At 41.2% G+C, this 18,009-nt stretch overlaps 1 protein-coding gene across 2 annotated transcripts; it reads left to right on the top strand.

Annotated features, from left to right (window-relative positions):
* Positions 1-273: 273 nt before the first annotated feature.
* Positions 274-16,784, top strand: LOC146252211 (sodium- and chloride-dependent taurine transporter-like). Of its 2 annotated transcripts, none has more exons than XM_084679882.1 (14): positions 274-457; positions 5,500-5,729; positions 5,864-5,998; positions 7,672-7,906; positions 8,651-8,783; positions 9,537-9,671; positions 9,975-10,078; positions 10,220-10,344; positions 11,619-11,731; positions 12,917-13,054; positions 13,644-13,746; positions 14,325-14,425; positions 14,559-14,729; positions 15,048-16,784. In XM_084679882.1, the coding sequence occupies exons 2-14, from the start codon at positions 5,501-5,503 to the stop codon at positions 15,201-15,203; spliced, it is 1,878 nt and encodes a 625-aa protein (XP_084536008.1). In that variant the 5' UTR covers positions 274-457; position 5,500; the 3' UTR covers positions 15,204-16,784. The 2 variants fall into 2 exon arrangements, with proteins under 2 accessions (XP_084536008.1, XP_084536007.1); XM_084679881.1 differs by lacking the exon at positions 274-457 and adding an exon at positions 3,491-3,644.
* Positions 16,785-18,009: the final 1,225 nt, after the last annotated feature.

Genomic DNA, 18,009 nt, shown 5'->3' with positions numbered 1-18,009 from the left:
CTAACCCCGGCTCTTACTCTTACCAGACTTGAATCCTGAAACACCTTACAGTGCCAACACGCATTTTAATCTGTTTGGGTTAGTTTGTCTGTGTTGGGAAGAATCAGACATCCCAAGTTGCAGAAACTCATTTCCGGGAGGAAATCAATTGTTCATGTTTTTTGCCCTTTAATTCGAGCTGTGCGCATGCTCATTGTGCGGAAACTGAGAAGGTAAAATGAGGTGAGCGAAACGAGGAGAGCTCAGAACTGGAAATTAGCGGGAACCTGTCGCTTTAAGAATAAGCTCTCCTGTTGCATGGAGAAGCTGGTGATTTTCCACTCAAACTCATATTAAACACACCCGCTCATAGAAACAAAGGTCATAGTGAAAAGAGCACATTTGATTTCCGATGCAATTTTTTATTGAACATTGAACGCACAAAACCAGGAACAAGACACAGCTAAAAAGTATAAAGGTAATTTGACATCTTCTTTACATATTGGAATAGAGAACATGTTAGGCTTCTGTTTTATGCTGTTTCATATTTAATGTAATTGTCATACATGTAGACATGAAGAACTGCCTGTTTGTATGTCAAAGATCTAAAAAGCCTAGTGATTTATTGTGTCCTCATCTCAGTTTGACAGAAAAGCATCCTAGTCAATTATTGTTTGATCGTTTCATACATCCTACACACATTTAGTAATGCAAGTATTTTACCTTACCGGCATTACAATGCTATTTTGAAGGATGTTCATTGAATTTTGGGGGGATTTTCTCTCCTCAAGTGTATTGTCAGAGTTCCTGTGATAGCCTTTGAATATATGCTCTTATGGATGTGCTTTATGTTAAACATTGAATAGGCCTATTTGAAAAACAAGGTTGTGACTTTCTTGATGAGAGGCATCGCAAGACACCGTTGTAATGTTTTCTACCATAATTAGGCTACGTCCGCCTCACGATTCTTCTCTGCCCCACGTGCGTGTTTTTCCTGCCTTATTCAGTGTGGTATCTATGACACTGAATGGGAGCCATTAATCAACGGAGTTTACGGTCGGCTTAAACACAGCCACTTTAAACGTTTATAATGGCCTTAGAATATGATGTGCATCCTTCACCCACTTCTTTTGTCTCCGCCCGACATCAGTGCCAAAGAGACAGGGGACGGATGAGGCGTGTCCTTTTTGTAGGCTACCATTGGGGGGCAACCGAGTAGTCTACCGTTCCCCATTATTACTGTAAATACCTCTGTCAAATTGGTACGAACTGAAAATGCATGTTGAAGAAACATGAAAAACATTTAAGTTATTAATTTCATTCCATTATTCGGTCTGTTTTGTCCCCATATCTTAAGTTAATAGTAATAACTAGATAGTGGCATGTTCCGTGACTACTACAAACCATGAACACGATGTTGACAGGAGCCAAACTGGTAGTTACATCGACATGTCGATATTATCTAAATGGGTGGGTGGGAGCTTAAGAAGAATGCCTTGTCTCAATGATCTTTTGATCGTAAACATGTTTTAGTGCACAACGTTTTGATTTTAGACTCACTCTTGATTTAGACTGGGATTTCCATTGTCATGTCCCACTATCCGTTAATAGAGCAATTAAAACGTTTTCATGTTCTTGATCCTTGTGTTGATCTGATGAAGGCTCATTCAAACATGCTGAGCAATTACATGTTTGTAATACTTAAAATACATGCGTTTCTCTAACATCGACACTTACTGGCACACTCCTACCTAATTATTGAACTTTATATAATGTGTTATGGTAGTCATAATTATGTTACATTTGCTGTCACCAGGCAGGCTGCAAGTTATAAATGTGAAACATTTCAGAGATATGGTTGAATTACATTCCAAGACAGGCTCTAAATCCTCAAATCTTTTACATGACATAATACTGTACCATATATGTATGCATGTATAACTAAAGAGGGTTGGGTTGGGTGGAATGTGTTGGGTATTGGGACAAGACATTATGGAAGCATAGTCACAAGTCTATCTGAATTCTGCTGAACCAATATGCTTTAGTCATAATACAAATATGCAGATGAAAGTTTTTAGTCTAGTTTTCTACAACCATATGCAATTCTAAGATGTTTAAATGGAATTCTAAGTTAACTTAGATTCAATGTTTCACCAGTTCATTAATACATCAAATCTGTTGATTGGTTGTATATGCTTTGATTCTTTCTGATCAGTCTACTTTCAGGATTATGATTTTAGATTACAGATCTAAAATGGTGATTATCCCGAACAAGTAATTGTTAGGAATGTGATTTAATCTTCTACCCCTTTCAAAGGAAGGTTGCAAGTGCCATGAGTTAAATCTAGTTTGACTTTACGATGCAACTGTATGAAATAAGATCTGTCACACTACTTTGCTCTCACTCTGCCAATTTGTAACACCGCAAGGCATATCTTGTGGTCATTCACAGTGTACCCTAAATGCCCTCTGTAAAACGCCATCACAACTCCAACACCTATACACTGTCAAACATAGGATGTATTGTGATGTCATTAAAGAGATGGCATGCGTGTTTACCATAGTTTTTGTGTCTTTCTGTATTCACATAATAATTTAATATTCTTTTTACCTATCTTTATGATCAATAATGCAGTCATTCAGATATGCACAGATTTAACATTTATCCCACGCCCCCCCAAATTCCACAGAAAAGGCAAAGGTGTTTGAAATTGAACAAGCTCCTCATTTTGGTAAGCATACTTATACAATAAAACGTTTTGAATAGACTCTACCATGCCAGCCATTGTACACGTGATCTTCTTCTTGAGGATATGGCATTTAAACAGACAGAGGAGAATTACAGGAACATCACCTTATTAGGCATTGTTATACAGTGCCCTGTACCTGGTTTACGTTTTCTAGATAACCTACCACACATCATGCCTGAATCAAGGAACAAGATTCCAAATATACCTCAGACAGACATGCAGATGTTTCCCAGTGATTAAGAAGGGATATTCCTGTCTGCAAATAGTTCCCATAGAGATGTTTGGAGGTTTCGCTATGATGTGACACAGTAAGGGGGTTATTATAAGGGGGTTATAATAAGAACTATGTTGGACATTTCAACACAGTGTGGGACTGACATGGTAAGAAAGTGAGGAAACAAATCTGGACCAAGTTAGACAATGACGGTCTACGTTCCGTTCTGTTAAGATCATGATTCAAGAGAGTCATCTCTCGCCTTTAATAGCCTTTTGTCTTGATTTCTCTCTCAATGCTATGCCCCCCCCCCCCCCCTTGTCCTCAGTCCCCAATCGCCCCCACCCCCTTTATCTTTCTGCCGTTCCGCCTGCCTTGTCGCCTGTTTCAGTAACGTGAATAAGAGGTGCTTGTGACAAATGCAGGGCATGGCACTCGGCCCCAGTCTCTGCCTGTGTGTGTGATCGGGGGGGGGGGGGGGGAGTGGAAATTTACAGTCCCTGAGTTAGTGTCTGAGTTGTTTGGTGCTGCGAGGCTTTGCCCAATCTCCACATAGGATTTAATTGTCTTTAGCTGAGGGGCGGGTCATGCTGTCAGCTTCACTTCTTGTGAGCTGTGTTGGCATAAAGGCATTCAGTACAGAGGAATGGTGACAGCTGAGAGAGAAGCACCCTACACATAGTTGCAGCCATGAAGGAAATGTAAGTCATCAATTAGAATTGACTTAACATATTTTAGTAAAAAAAACAGTGTCTACGCATTATGTTTGTTGGCATTGTTTTGCTTTAAATGAAACATTTCAGATTGAACCGTGAATCCATATTTCAGGAGTGCTGTAATGAATATCTGAGGAGTATTTGATGTGTGTGAAAATACAGTTCGGCTGCATGGATTGTATATTGGATTGTATTATCTCTGAATGAGTTATCATATATACTTGGGCTATATTTGATTATCTGATCAAGCTGAGTGTTTTCGTACTTTGTTGGTATTGATGACAACACAATGTTTTCTTAAAGTCTGGAGTACATCCGTTCAAGGGTGTCTGTCTTAGTCACATGGTAGATCTCAAGGACTGTTTGCATTAGTCTTATCAGCTGGGCAGACAGCCTTCCAGCCCAGAGCAGGTGAAGGCATACAGAGCAAACGAGAGAGAGGGAGCGGGGAACAGAGAATGAAAGAGGAAGAGGAAAAGAGTGGGCGAGCTGTGATCCAGTTATGTAATGAGGTTTGAGAGTGAAAAGCAGTTCAAGTTGACTTGTCATGCATAACGGAAATAAAGAGAGAAAACCACTGAAATGAAAAAGAAAATGATTGAGCAAAAGGAGAACAGAGATAAAGGAGAAAATAGGAGGTACTCAGAGTGACAATGGATTGTTGTTCAAGCATCCATTTAATGAAAACACATGTAGTTCCCAGTGGCCTCTTTAACAAGCCTCCGCTTCTCTTCCAACCAAAACCAGAGAGCAAAGCACAGAGTTGTTAAGTGGCCAGTGTTAAGCTATACAAATGGTGTGTGTGTTGCTACTTATGTTGGCTAACAAATTGTTGTATTTTTACTGCCTGGTGGTTTTTGCATTAATTCTATATTGTAATGGATAGGTAGATTTAAATTGCTTTAAGACTTTAAGATTTAATAAATTAAATAAGACTAACGATTAGTTAGAAAAAGTTAAAATGTTTTTCTGACAAATGGGAAAATTAGAGCAAGGCAAGAATGGTTCAATAGCTGTAGTAGTGCTATTGAAATCTTTTGGAGAAAAAAAAAAAAAACTTTGGCTTTGTGAACTGATTGAACAATCCTAAACGTCAGTTTAGAGTGAGTTCTGTTGGAGCCAGCGAGAATACAGGGGAAGCCTTTGATGCCACTTTTGGTTTTCCTAGACCTGCCAACTGTGTTCCTGTCTGATCCAGCTTTCAAAGGAAAGGAAACACTTGCCCACCAGTATTATTAACTTCACAACTAATCCGTTTTTTCCTCCTTCCTGTTTTTTGTAACACCAATCATTGAACTTGAATCAGTTGTTGACCAAATGTGTCCGAGTCAGTTTTGAGACTGCTTCTTTACCGCTCTCTATTTAGACTCTCTGGACCTCTTTGGTTTCATGCATGGAAAATGGAAACCCAACACAGAACTAACAAACCCTATATATCTTGGAGAGGCAGTTGACTGTGTAAACACTGAGTAAATAAAAGCGCTTCGATCTTTCGGATCACAGCCAAGGCTCTCAGAATGTAAGGGAATACCTTTAAATGTTGACAATGTTTGTCAAACTGCTGAAAGTGTTAGGTATTATCAGATGACAAAATTGAATGCCGAGTTATGAAGGAATATTCTGTTCAAAACAATCTTTTCCTTTGTGGATGGGAGCCAGCAGTTCCAGTGGCTGTCCTCGTTGTAGCTTCATACTAACACATTGCGGCACGTCATCTCTCTAATGCTCTATCCTATCTCAAACATATCACTTTCTTTCTGTCTTTTTCTTTCTCTGTCTCTCCTCCGCTTTTTATCAATTCATGTTACATATTGTTGTCCCCGCTGTGTCCCCTCTGTAGCATGGCACAGAAAGAGAAGCTCCAATGTCTGAAGGACTTCCATAAGGACACCTTGAAACCGTCACCAGGAAAGAGCCCAGGCACGCGGCCGGAGGACGAGGCGGAGGGCAAGCCACAACAGAGGGAGAAATGGGATAGCAAGCTCGACTTTGTCCTGTCTGTGGCCGGAGGCTTTGTTGGTTTAGGGAACGTCTGGCGATTCCCATACCTCTGCTATAAGAATGGTGGAGGTAGGCAAAAATGTTATGACCCTTGACCTCAATAAGGCTTCTGTGCTGGGGATATTATAAATCAAAGTACCTTTATCTCCCTCTCTCTGACTCTTTTTCCCTTTCTTCCTCCCTCATCGTCTAATTACACCCAGGTGCTTTTCTCATCCCCTACACCATCTTCCTGTTTGGGGGAGGTCTGCCGGTGTTCTTCCTGGAGGTGGCTCTGGGCCAGTTTACTTCTGAGGGAGGCATCACCTGCTGGGCCAAGCTTTGTCCCATCTTCACTGGTGAGTGGAACTGCACACATACACACATACATGAATACATACACACACACACACACACACAAACCAGATGCAACGATACACTTCCAGCCAGGATAGCCTTTAATAGAATCCTCAACAATACAGATACTTCACATTGGCTGTTTTTTGACTTCTCTTCCTCAAAACGCCTAAAATAGGTCCATTATTTACTGCTGTCTATTGCTAGGCTCGTACAGACATTGTGTTCTGCTTAGGCGTCCCTCTCTGTTTCACTAGGTAATCGAACCACACTTATTTGATCAGCCTGCTCTGTGATGTGTAAAATACATTAGTCAGCCTTGCTAAGGTAGGCTACTGGAACCTAAACTGTAAACACTCCCCACATACCTCCAGGAGAGGAGCTCCATTTGCCGACTTGGCTTGTCCATTAATGACTAGACAACACACACACACAGCAGCGTGCAGCCTTGCATGTGCAAAAGATTGCTGAACTCCAAGTTACCATGGCAACAGAGGAAAAAAAAGCAAGTTTTTGCAAGTTGCCTAGTGATTAGATATCATGCATTGGGGAGGACACCATGTTTTCATAAAATAATACTAAACCAGGACAGATCCACCTGTTTTGATTGTCAACACCACAGTAACACGATACTGGACATCACAGGCTGTTCTTTTCAGTCCTGGCCACCAGTATATATATAGATATATCTCTATCTGAGTCACAACTGGCCGAGGGGTATCTTAGGTTGGCACATACAGTCTTGTGTGCTGGCATAACATGCAGACTAGCAGGTAAAAGAAGAGCTACCGCTGCAAACTAGCAGGAGCCAGGGCGGCTCCAGGAGCTGCTATGATACCCCTGTGGTCACAGCCTGGACCTCCTGTGGTCACAGCCTGGACATGAAGAGAGAATAGGTTAGAAAAAGACAAAGAGGGTGGAACCAGATCTCCAGCAGCTGCTGATAGTCTCTGAAACCATGGCATGACTGAGGCAGCTCCCATCCCACTGCCAGGATGTCTGTGGTGGGGAGACCAATGGCTGCCATTGTCTTCCTCACCCCTCGGGTGGTGTCACAGCCTGAGAGTGCCTGGTCTGCCTCACCCACCACCACCACCACCTCACACACACACACACACACACACACACACACACACACACACACACACACACACATACTGTACGCACACTGGATTAATTTGTCCAACAGCTTTCCTTTGGAATGTGGGGAGTAAGATGGGGGAGGCAGAAGAAGGGGAGATGACGACAGTTTATAAATAGTCCTGAAGAGTGGAAGAGTACAGCAGATTTCTGAATCTAGGCTCTGACCAAAGTTATATCTAAAAGTAACATACAAACACTAAGGCCATTATTATAGAATTTAGCACATCACTTGTAAAATCTCTTTGGAATAGGAGTTATGGATTGTCTGTGTGTTACCATAAATCTGTAGCAGAAGACTGAGTCTGTGAATCCTGTACAGTGACTCCTACACAGATTCTTAGCCATTTACGGCCTTTATCAGTGTTGTTATTCAGCTTAGGAATGATAGTAATGACAGTAGATATTTCCTTTTTTCCATATCAACTTGATTTCAAGTGAATACATTTAACCATAAATTACAACTTTCAAAGTCATCCTGTGTGTTGGATGAGACACTAATGAGGCACTCTTTTCCTTCCTTCTCTGCCACCAGGTATTGGTTATGCCTCTGTTGTGATCGTCTCTCTACTGAACATCTACTACATCGTGATCTTGGCCTGGGGACTCTACTACCTGTTTCAGTGCTTTCAGCCTGACCTCCCCTGGGCCAAATGCAATCAACCTTGGAACACAGTAAACTGTGTGGAGGACACAGTCCGCAAGAACAAGACACTCTGGCTGGCTGCCAATATCACCAACTTCACCTCCCCCGTTACTGAATTCTGGGAGTGAGTACTCACCAACAGCTGGGCTACATCTACAGTAACTGACACATACATATTTCATTCTGTACAGTATATACACTGACTTAAACACACACACAAACACTTTTCTTGTTTGAAGTCTTATGTTTTGACAGGAAATATTTCCGGTAAGATAAGTTAGCTAGCTTATCATTTGAAAGCCTCTCTCTGTCATAAGGATTTTAAGTTTTTTGAATTCACTGCCCTATTTGTGCTATATTTGGATCAAAGATCCAAATTATTGTTATCTCCTTCTGTGGCAAAAATACTTCTAGGATGTCCAAATCACTATATTTCGAATCCCAAAACTGAATAAACAGTATATTGTATCTTCACATGACAAATAAAACTGTCCAAATTAATTAAGGTTCAAAATAATGGATGGTAGCCAAACAGTATTTTCCACTTCACAGAAGTAGAAGACAGCTTTGTGAAAGGGTCCCTCCACTGTCTGTCCAAGCTGAGCAGATGCACATGCAGAAACAAAACAGAATGGGGGTCGGGGGGGGGGGGGGGGTCTCTTCAGAGATCAATGTCTGTTCACTTTTCACTGACTTCAATTGTTGTCTCCTGGAATAAAAGTTTTATTCCTGGACTACAGGGATTGTGAGGCGTGTCTTGGGTTTCTTTTTAGAACGTTTTAGGGTTGGGTGAAATGTGTGGTACTGGAATATTGTCTTAGATCCAACTTCATACTGTCACTAACCTGCTGTTTCTCCCCTCTTAAAGACGCAATGTTCTGAGTATCTCCTCTGGGATTGAAGATATTGGCCCTGTGAAGTGGGACCTGGCGCTGTGTCTGCTGGCCGTGTGGGTCATCTGCTTCTTCTGCATCTGGAAGGGAGTCAGGTCCACTGGGAAAGTGAGTCCTATAGAAACATGCTCAGTCAGTTTGTCGTCTGGGTTTAAAGTAGTTGCATTCTCTTTTTGTACTGACTGGGTTGTAAGTGACGTAGCCTTGGTGGTTGTTGAAAACGTAGCGGGTGGCACGCAGGTTGATTTGTGTGTTTGATTAAGAGCAGTGAGTTATTGTACTGTATGTTAGGGTTTGGCCAGACTCACTGTCGACAGTCTGACAGTGTACACTGAGATCACTCTCAGCCACAGCCCTCCCTCTGTGTCTGTTTGTGGGAGAATGGACCAAGGCCAATACCCGGCTCAGAACCACTTAAGGAAACACAGTGGCTTGTGAGGAAATCGATGGGCCGTCTAGTCAGTGAGCTGTCCAGGAAAACCGTGTTTGTGGTTGTTATTCATCACTTAAACAAAACCATGAGGTAGGAGCTTCAACCTTGGCTTGATGACTACAAAGTGGCACATCGCTATCTGTGTGAGAGAGTGTCTTCCTCGAAACAGTGCTATCAAAACTGACTCTGCTCTTTTAGAGAAAACAATGAAAATGCCTCAAACGAGTCTGCTTAAAGCCACTTCTCACCAGTAGTCCTTTACATATATTGGATCTAACTAATCAGATATCCGTGTTTGGTTTCTCACACACAGCAGCGTGGATTTTGGTTGTGATTAACACACAAACAACACTTTCTCAGCATTTCTAGTAAAACCACATTGCTTCTGTATTGTTTAAATGTGTCTAATGAGTCTGCTTTCTTTCTAGGTGGTGTACATCACAGCTACTTTCCCCTTCGTCATGCTTATTGTGCTGCTGGTGCGAGGAGTTACTTTGCCTGGAGCAGCTGAAGGGATCAAATTCTACCTGTATCCTAACCTGACCCGTCTTCAGGACCCAGAGGTAAGACCCCACACCCCTTAGACTCCTTTGGGGATTCTCTAATTATTGTCTTTCATGACAAAATATAAAGTACAGACATAAGAACGCTGGGTGCTAATTTAGTTTATTCTTAAAAATGTAACTTAAAGATTTAAGAGTACAATAAAGAGTACAAAAAAAATACAGTAAATCTAAATAATTTCTTGAAATCCCATTGCCTTCCTATCTAACCCTGTGATGTCACTGAAGAGGGCTATCCACAGGACCTGCAGCCCCCTATGAAGACTGCAGACTGTCATCATGTTCATGCTGCTTTCTCCTTAGGTTTGGATTGATGCAGGAACCCAGATTTTCTTCTCCTATGCCATCTGCCTGGGGGCTATGACATCACTGGGGAGCTACAACAAATACAAATACAACTGCTACAGGTGAGGTCCGTTGCCAAAGGCACAGGGGGAGATAGTAGTGAGCAAGTTGTGTCGGAGACGGTTGCGTGAAGAAAAGAGAAAATGGGAACTTCGGTTCCGTCTGTGTAAATTAACAACCTCCATGACATATGTGTGACATAGGGACTGTTTGCTGCTGGGAGGCCTCAACAGCGGTACCAGTTTTGTGTCTGGCTTCGCAATATTTTCCGTCCTGGGCTTCATGGCACAAGAGCAAGGGGTGAACATTGCCGATGTGGCAGAGTCAGGTACGAGGGTGAACGGTGAAAGTAGCAGTGATGGTGGGCACTGCTACTGAACGACAACCAAAATATACAATTATTGGAATGTAAAACACAGTAAATGAAACAACACCCAAATTTTAAAGAGGAGTCATTTTTTGATGAAGTAGCATATTAGAAACGATAATGCTGAAATGTAGAGGTATCGGCAATTGCACACTCCTTGAATTTCAAAAAGCCTCAAAGAAACATTATTGTGGCTTTGGTTTGATTCGTGTTCCACCTCGGCTGGGAATAGAGTCCATTGCTCTGGTTTGAGTGTTGTGCGTTTGAGCTATTGCTGCAAAAGCAACTGCTGGTTCAGAGCCACTCTATGGTAGCATTTCCCCTCATGACTGCAGCTGTCCTGTCCATGCTCACGTTAATTGTCATTCTCTAGCATTAAATCTTATGGTGAGGGGTCATCCATAAGACTGGCTCCAAGTGGTTTGATCAAGAACTGCTGGTCAACAACTGCAAAAAGAAAACAATTGGTGTTCTCTTACATTGTGTTTCTTTGGAATTGGGTTGTGTTGAGTCTACAGTAAGCTGTGCTCATTACTAGTTAAGTCCGGACCAAGCAGTGAGTTCTGTTCTGTCTGTTCTGTTTCTCCCCACCTTGATACTCTGTGGATTTCAAATGAAGATGCATCTTCTTTCAGCATGCTCGCTCTGTCCAGTTAAATCCATGTTATCACAGATAAAATGTGTCCGTGCTCTATCAAAATCATGAACAGATCATCGAGCTGTTCTGTAAATGTTATGTATGTGACCCTTTTGTGTTGCTATATTTTCATGGTTAAATGATAACAGATGACAGATAATACCAGATGACAAATGCTGTGTTGTTTGGATGGATATATAGATGAGTTTGCTGACAGGGTAATTGTTTAAATGTCTGTTTAGATCCCTGGTGAATTAGCTAATGCATTTAATGGAACTGTTTAGTCAATATTTGTTGCACCAGTAAACATGTGCAGGATGCTCCTGCAACATGGAAGGACCTTCTGCTTCCTGTGTTTACACTCTCACTCACCTATCAAGCCCATACATGAGACAAACAGATGATAGATACTGTAACCAAACCAACCAGTGGATTAGTCGTAATCATCCTGTCAGCATCTTCAGGACAATCTTGTACAGTTATTAAAGTATTTTTGATTATTGAAGTTTGCTTCTGTTTCCCTCATACCGTCCAAGCTCAAATTAGATGGGTTAGTTAATGTTTTTCTCCCCCTTTCTCTGTCTTTGCTTCCTACTAGGTCCTGGTCTGGCCTTCATTGCCTACCCTAAGGCAGTGTCAATGATGCCCCTGCCTACCTTCTGGGCTGTGCTCTTCTTCATCATGCTTCTCCTTCTTGGCCTGGACAGTCAGGTGAGTACACAGGGACGTAGGCAGCTAATGCCACATCCAGTTAGAGAGCCCCCTAGCATTCTGGGAAGTGTTTGCCCTGCAGTAGCCTCCTTCTGGCTTTGCCACCACTATACAGTCGGCCCCCTGTTAGACCGAGGAGTAAAGCTGATTAACGGCTTCTCCAATCAACAGGATGGTCTCAGGGCTGACAAGTAAAGAAACCCAACCCTTTTTACAAGAGGCGGTATTTTTAACCTCCAGTTTCCAACAGAGTAATTTCACTACGACAGTATGTGAGGATTGCTTTGCATTTCACCGAAACATTCAACAACACCGTAAATCACTGTGAAATGCATGATTTACATAAACAAACTTAACAGACAGTGTTAGTCAATGGAGCTAAACATTCCAGTCATCCAGATTTGCTTCCTCCAATCTCCATTAGGATTTGATTAAGACAAGATCTGGCAAAATAGAAAAAGTGTGCACTGGTGGGGTTCTCTCCCTATCATATTACCCACTTCTAAGGGTAATTCTACTCTGTGCTAACTCAGTCCTCTATGGGGCCAATGACACATCTCAGCCAAGTAGGAGTTGAGGATGATGCTCTGAATTTGAGAACATGCAAATACTCGTGCAAGCATGGCTATTTCCATTGCAAGTGAGAGGGTGGGTGTATTTCTCGACCGAATAAATTGAATGCAGATTAGTTCTGCTGAATACAGTATTGTTTAACGGTCCGTACATGCATGCCTTTGCCATGAGAGGAGTGTCTGTTGTCAGATGTAGTAAATAATGTGCTTTAAGAGCGTACTGGAAAACAAGGTCCACTTTACTTAACATGAGCAGTGTGGCTCAAAAATTCTCTGCTTGCGCAATAATAACATTTGGTATTGAATTATTCAGTCCATGCCATTGCATTAAAAAGTTTCCAAAGTGCCAAAGGTTTTTTTCTAAGAAAAACAGACTTGTTGTTTTTGTAGTTGCAGTCACTGTTGTTTTGCATGGCCCAGCCAACTGGAAACTAGCCTGTGTCCTCAAGTAAAGCCTTGTTCTAAATGTCTCATTATTGCACAACAAAGACAGTAGTCATCTTCTAATCGTTGGTTTAGAGAAGACAAAATATAAGTGAACAGGGAGACAGGGAGACTTTTCGTTGTTCTTTTGACAGGCCATGGACTGATGTCGTTGTTTTTGCCTCCACAGTTTGTTGAAGTGGAAGGACAGATCACCTCTCTTGTTGACCTGTATCCATCCCTCCTAAGGAAGGGTTACCGACGCGAGATCTTTATAGCTGTTATGTGTTGCATAAGCTATCTTCTGGGACTTACCATGGTAACAAAAGTAAGTTCATAAACAGCAACAGCAATACAATATTCCCTATTGTGTATCCCAGTCATAATCATTACCATCTCCATAGGAACGAGGGATCTACAGCCACTGTACCACATTATACTGGTACTAAAAGTAGTATTAGTAAAAGTATTAGTGGTAAAGCCATTGGAGACATTTAAACAGTGGAGCAGTCAGTAGAAGAGCAGCCCATATCTTCACTGAAGACATAGTTAGAATTAGAAACTTTAAATAGTCCACATCAAAGTACAATATCACCACATACTTTTTCCTGTCGTAGTTTGCCAACGAATGAATGATTTTCTGCTATATACTTTCCATTTGACATTATCTATGGAACAAAATGGAGTGCCATTTTCCATGTAGCGGTACACACTCCTTCAATGATATCTCACCACCTGTTGAACTCTACCAGAGTTGGCTGTGTTCCAACATTTTTATGTATCATTCTCCTCTACTCTGTCCTATCCCTTTTTCGTGTCTCCCTCTTTCACTCTCTCAAATCTGTCTCTCCTCAAATGTCCTTTTTACCGTCTGTGTCAGTCAGAAATACTGATTCATGCTCTTTTCTTCTTCTCAGGGTGGCATGTACGTGTTTCAACTCTTTGACTACTATGCAGCCAGCGGTGTGTGCCTTCTGTGGGTTGCATTCTTTGAATGTATTGCTGTAGCCTGGGTTTATGGTGAGTGAACCTATTCAACTACACAACATGTCTAGATGAAGTTTGGGGAAAGATAATACAAGTCACCATGGTTCCCACGGGACTTTTAGAGTTACTTTAAAAACAACACGTATACCCTTCACGGCGGTAAACAAACGTGTCCTTGTTAGCCCTTCCCCATTTTCTCGACATAAATAGTAAATCACTTAAATTGGCTTTCATGGAAGTCAAATAACAAGGATGGGTACCTCCTCCTCACAATGACCTTTACAATGAAAGGGGAATAGGGACACAATGCCCTGCATGCCATTCACGGAGCACTTATTTTATCACCAATATTACCCGGTGCTATTAATAAGCACGTTATTTGTGGACAAAACAGTTATGTGATTCGGAATTATACAGAGTGGTGCGACCACAACCTGTCGTATGGGAGATCACCTGTGTCAGGACTATTCTGGTTTTGTTTATGGCATAATACTAAACCTTATGGAATGACCCTGGTACAGAGCAGACACAGAGGCTATAGTAGGATCACATGCTGTTGCCTACCCATGTATTTGTGCTAAGTTTCCATCTTCTGCCTCATTCATTGGTAGGCGTTGATAATTTCTATGATGCGATTGAGGATATGATTGGCTACAGACCAAATGCTTGGATGAAATGGAGCTGGACCTTTATCACTCCCATTCTCTGTATGGTGAGTGTTCAACCTCTTTACTGGTGACAGCTAGTAGGTGTCAAAGACAACACACATCATCGGTCGACCAAGTTCTCCTTGTACAACAGTAAACAAAACCATTCTAAACAGCATTGCTTTTTTGGTATCCTAGGGCTGCTTTGTCTTCTCGTTGGTAAAGTACAAGCCCCTGACCTACAACAAGGTGTATGAGTACCCGGAATGGTCCATAGGCCTGGGCTGGTGTCTGGCCCTCGCCTCCATGATGTGCATCCCAATGGTGGTGGTCATCAAGATCCTTCAGTCCGACGGACCACTGATTGAGGTAGCGACAGTACCACTACCGCTGTATCAGCGCAGCACATTCCTTCTCAATTGGTTAACAAGCTCGACAGCACTGTCCTAAAGTAAACCTATTGTTATGATGACAGACAATATGCTTAAACCAATTCAACCCGGGCATGTGATGTGCAGTAATAGGTTTTGAAACCTTGTGACCCACATAAAAAAACACTACTGTATGTGAGCACTGTTCTTAACCCTTTCCAACTCCTCCATCCCCAAACGTCATGTATTCTTCTCATTCATCCTTCTTCCCCTCATTTCCTCGTCCCTTCATCCCCCATCTCGTCCAACTCCACAGAGGATCAAGGCGGTGGCCGCCCCAGTGAAAGGAGGAGCGAGTTCTCGCCCCAAAGAGTACAGTGTGAAGGGCAGCGAGCTCACCCAGCCCCTGGACCCCAATGGGAACAACGGCCTGATCAAGCCCACCCACACCGTTGTAGAGACAATGATGTGAGCGCTCTCTGTGAGAGGTATACGATTGACGTGCTTTCTATGTTATTATCATACATTTGCTAACTTTGATAGTGGTAGAACCAGGTTTACATTGTCCTATATATACCCACTAGGAATATTCTGGTTTGGTTTCTATGAAGAGAGTTAAATATATTGTTGTCAGTTTTTTCTTCTCTTTGTAATTTTTTTTATTTTTTATTATATTGTTGTTATTACCGTTGTCGCTATAGTTGCGGTTGATCTCAGTATAGGCAGTATTGTTATATAGAACATGTTGTTCTATGTTTACTACCTTTCTGTTGATTTTGGGGATAAACCATTTCAGATATCACTCATCACAAATTCAGTAAACAAAATATGTAACTAATGTGTAAACGTATAGGTAGCAATCTACTAAGATTATGTCTTCACTTTACTGTGGCAGTATCCTTGTCTGAGGTAACTTCTAATTAGTTGTTGTCTTTATTGTTGTTTGTTGTGGGATGCAACTGAATGTAACTCTGCTTGCTGTGGATGCCAACCCCTGCCCTCGGCTGGTGTAGCAGATATCCACACAACCTAGACTGAATGTACAGTGGCAACATGCAGTGTAGACATAGTGAATCTTATATCATCAAGGTTACTGCGCAAGGCCCTGCCCACATACTGTACAAATGCATATTCAAGGGAGGACCTGGAGGAAAGGAGGTGGGGAATATGAGGGAGAAATGGGAAACATTTATGGGTTTTTGTACATTGCTTAAACTCTCACAGTCAGTCCCAGTGCATTCGTTGAAATATATCTTTGCACTTTATATGTTGAGTTCCACAGTTATAGTTATAGTAAACCTGCAATTGCATTTGCAACACAATTCAGGCAGAAATACATCTAGCTTCTGATGTTTTTGATATTGTTGACTTTGATATCTTCAGCATTACGCACCTATTAGCGACAAATATATCAAAAGAATTGCCATTTAACATTTTCTTTCACCATTAGTAAGAACTGTGAGAACCATAACTTCATTGGATCCTTAACTAAACATTTTGTTTCCCAAACATTTGAAAGTTGTGTTTTACTATGGTGTGCAGACCTAAATATCAGACATACCCACTTAATGCCATGTGAAACTACCATCTGACTATAGGTTTTAATGTGTTCCTTTTAGGTAATTGTATTTTAGTATTTTACTTGTTTGTAAATCACGTATGCCTTTTTGTATTAACCATTTTATACTGTTCATAACATGAATACTTTCACTGATTACCTATTTTTTCTGAATTCTATCAGCAATTTCTATGATATGTGTTGAACTTCATGAGACTGAATGACATTTGCAGTGTGCAATGTAGAGAAATGGCCTTTTTTGAAAATAATTTGATACCTATTTGAAAATGAATTAATAAAATTGAGAGGTGTGAGACCAACCCAGTGCAAAAATTCCAATAGATAGAAAATTCAAATAGAAATTCAAGAGTACAAGAGGAAAGATAAAAATGATTAAAACCAAGTGAACCAAAGTATTTTTGTCAAACATCTGTCCCCTTTGAGATGCACATTGCATTATCTTTTCTTAAATTAAAAATTAAGTCTTTTTCTTTACACATCTTGGTGTGAATTATTCATTTGTTCTGTGAATGGCTTTGAATCTCCCTCAGGCACACTGCTCTGTTTCCATCACAACTAGCTAGACAGACACCGTCCATATAAATAGATTCAGGACAATCTGCTCAATATTATGCATGTCACATTTCCATGTTCTCAGTGATGTACATCAGGTGCAGGTTCAGTTTTCCATGCGAAATTGGAGAACATAGAAGTGCTGAGGAAGCTGTGTACCTTACTATCTACATACTGAAGTAACCAAAAGTCTGATGATATTTAACATTTTATAGGAGATTTGAAGATAGAGAGGGAAGCATTCAGTAACAAGAAGCTTTTTGGAACACAATCATGATGGGATAACATGGGTCATCTGGTTTTGCACAAAGTTGTGGAGTCCATGAACGCTGTCATTGAAGGTTAAAAGGGTAACATTCCAACTTCGATCTCTGAAATTCCTGGTTTTCTTTCAAAAATTCTCCTTTTTACTCAAATTGTTAAACTGATATATTCATGCTATGAAAACATTATATTACATTACAAATGCAAAATAGAAGTATCAGCCTAGTGGTTTCAGACTTTTGGACTGTAGGTGTTCCGTAGTAAACAGTCTCTAGAGCTCGCACTAGATTCCTGTCTACTGTATTTCACCTCTAAAAGTGACCTTAGAACTAATGTAATCTCTTCAATTGAGTTAATGTTAATGAGTTATGCCTTCAGCCAATGCATGTCAATTTTCTTTAATCAATACATTTAATCTAATGTTAGAATGTCAGCTAGATCTGCTCATTGGCATTAAGCACTATGATCCAATTACGTCACATTCAACATGCACTCACCCCAAAAATAGAAGACTTTATTTAAATTGAATGTATTCCTCCTTTTCCTCAAGCCCCCTCTGACTGTCAGCATTAGAACTCATTGACACTTTTAGTGCACCATCTTGGCTGTCTCATCTGCCATCAATCCCTCAGCCAGTGGCAGGTGGAAAGCATGTTGACATCTGTTCCACACAAACATGACAGGATTATTTTCTGCCATCACCAGTAAAGAGTGCAGGGACTGAGGAAAGCCTGTTCTGTCTGTCAATTGACATCATAAAATATAGAGGTGATCCCAGGTTATCAGAAGGTCTTACAGTCATGGTCTGTTTGATTAACAACTACCCAATCGAGCATCACCCCCTGCCTGGTTCCTCCTTGGGATACAATAAATGAGTTAGATG

Source organism: Hypomesus nipponensis, chromosome 18, assembly GCF_054491055.1.
Source record: "Hypomesus nipponensis isolate SF chromosome 18, ASM5449105v1, whole genome shotgun sequence".
Classification (NCBI taxonomy): Eukaryota; Metazoa; Chordata; class Actinopteri; order Osmeriformes; family Osmeridae; genus Hypomesus; species Hypomesus nipponensis.
Note: the sequence above shows the minus strand (reverse complement) of the source record. Positions and strands in the feature narration are given on the sequence as shown.

Excerpts from the sequence above, each read along its gene's own strand:
- LOC146252211 (XM_084679881.1), top strand. Across the intron at positions 7,907-8,650 it reads CCCGTTACTGAATTCTGGGA|ACGCAATGTTCTGAGTATCT; the intron begins GTGAGTACTCAC and ends CCCCTCTTAAAG. Across the intron at positions 10,345-11,618 it reads TGCCGATGTGGCAGAGTCAG|GTCCTGGTCTGGCCTTCATT; the intron begins GTACGAGGGTGA and ends GCTTCCTACTAG.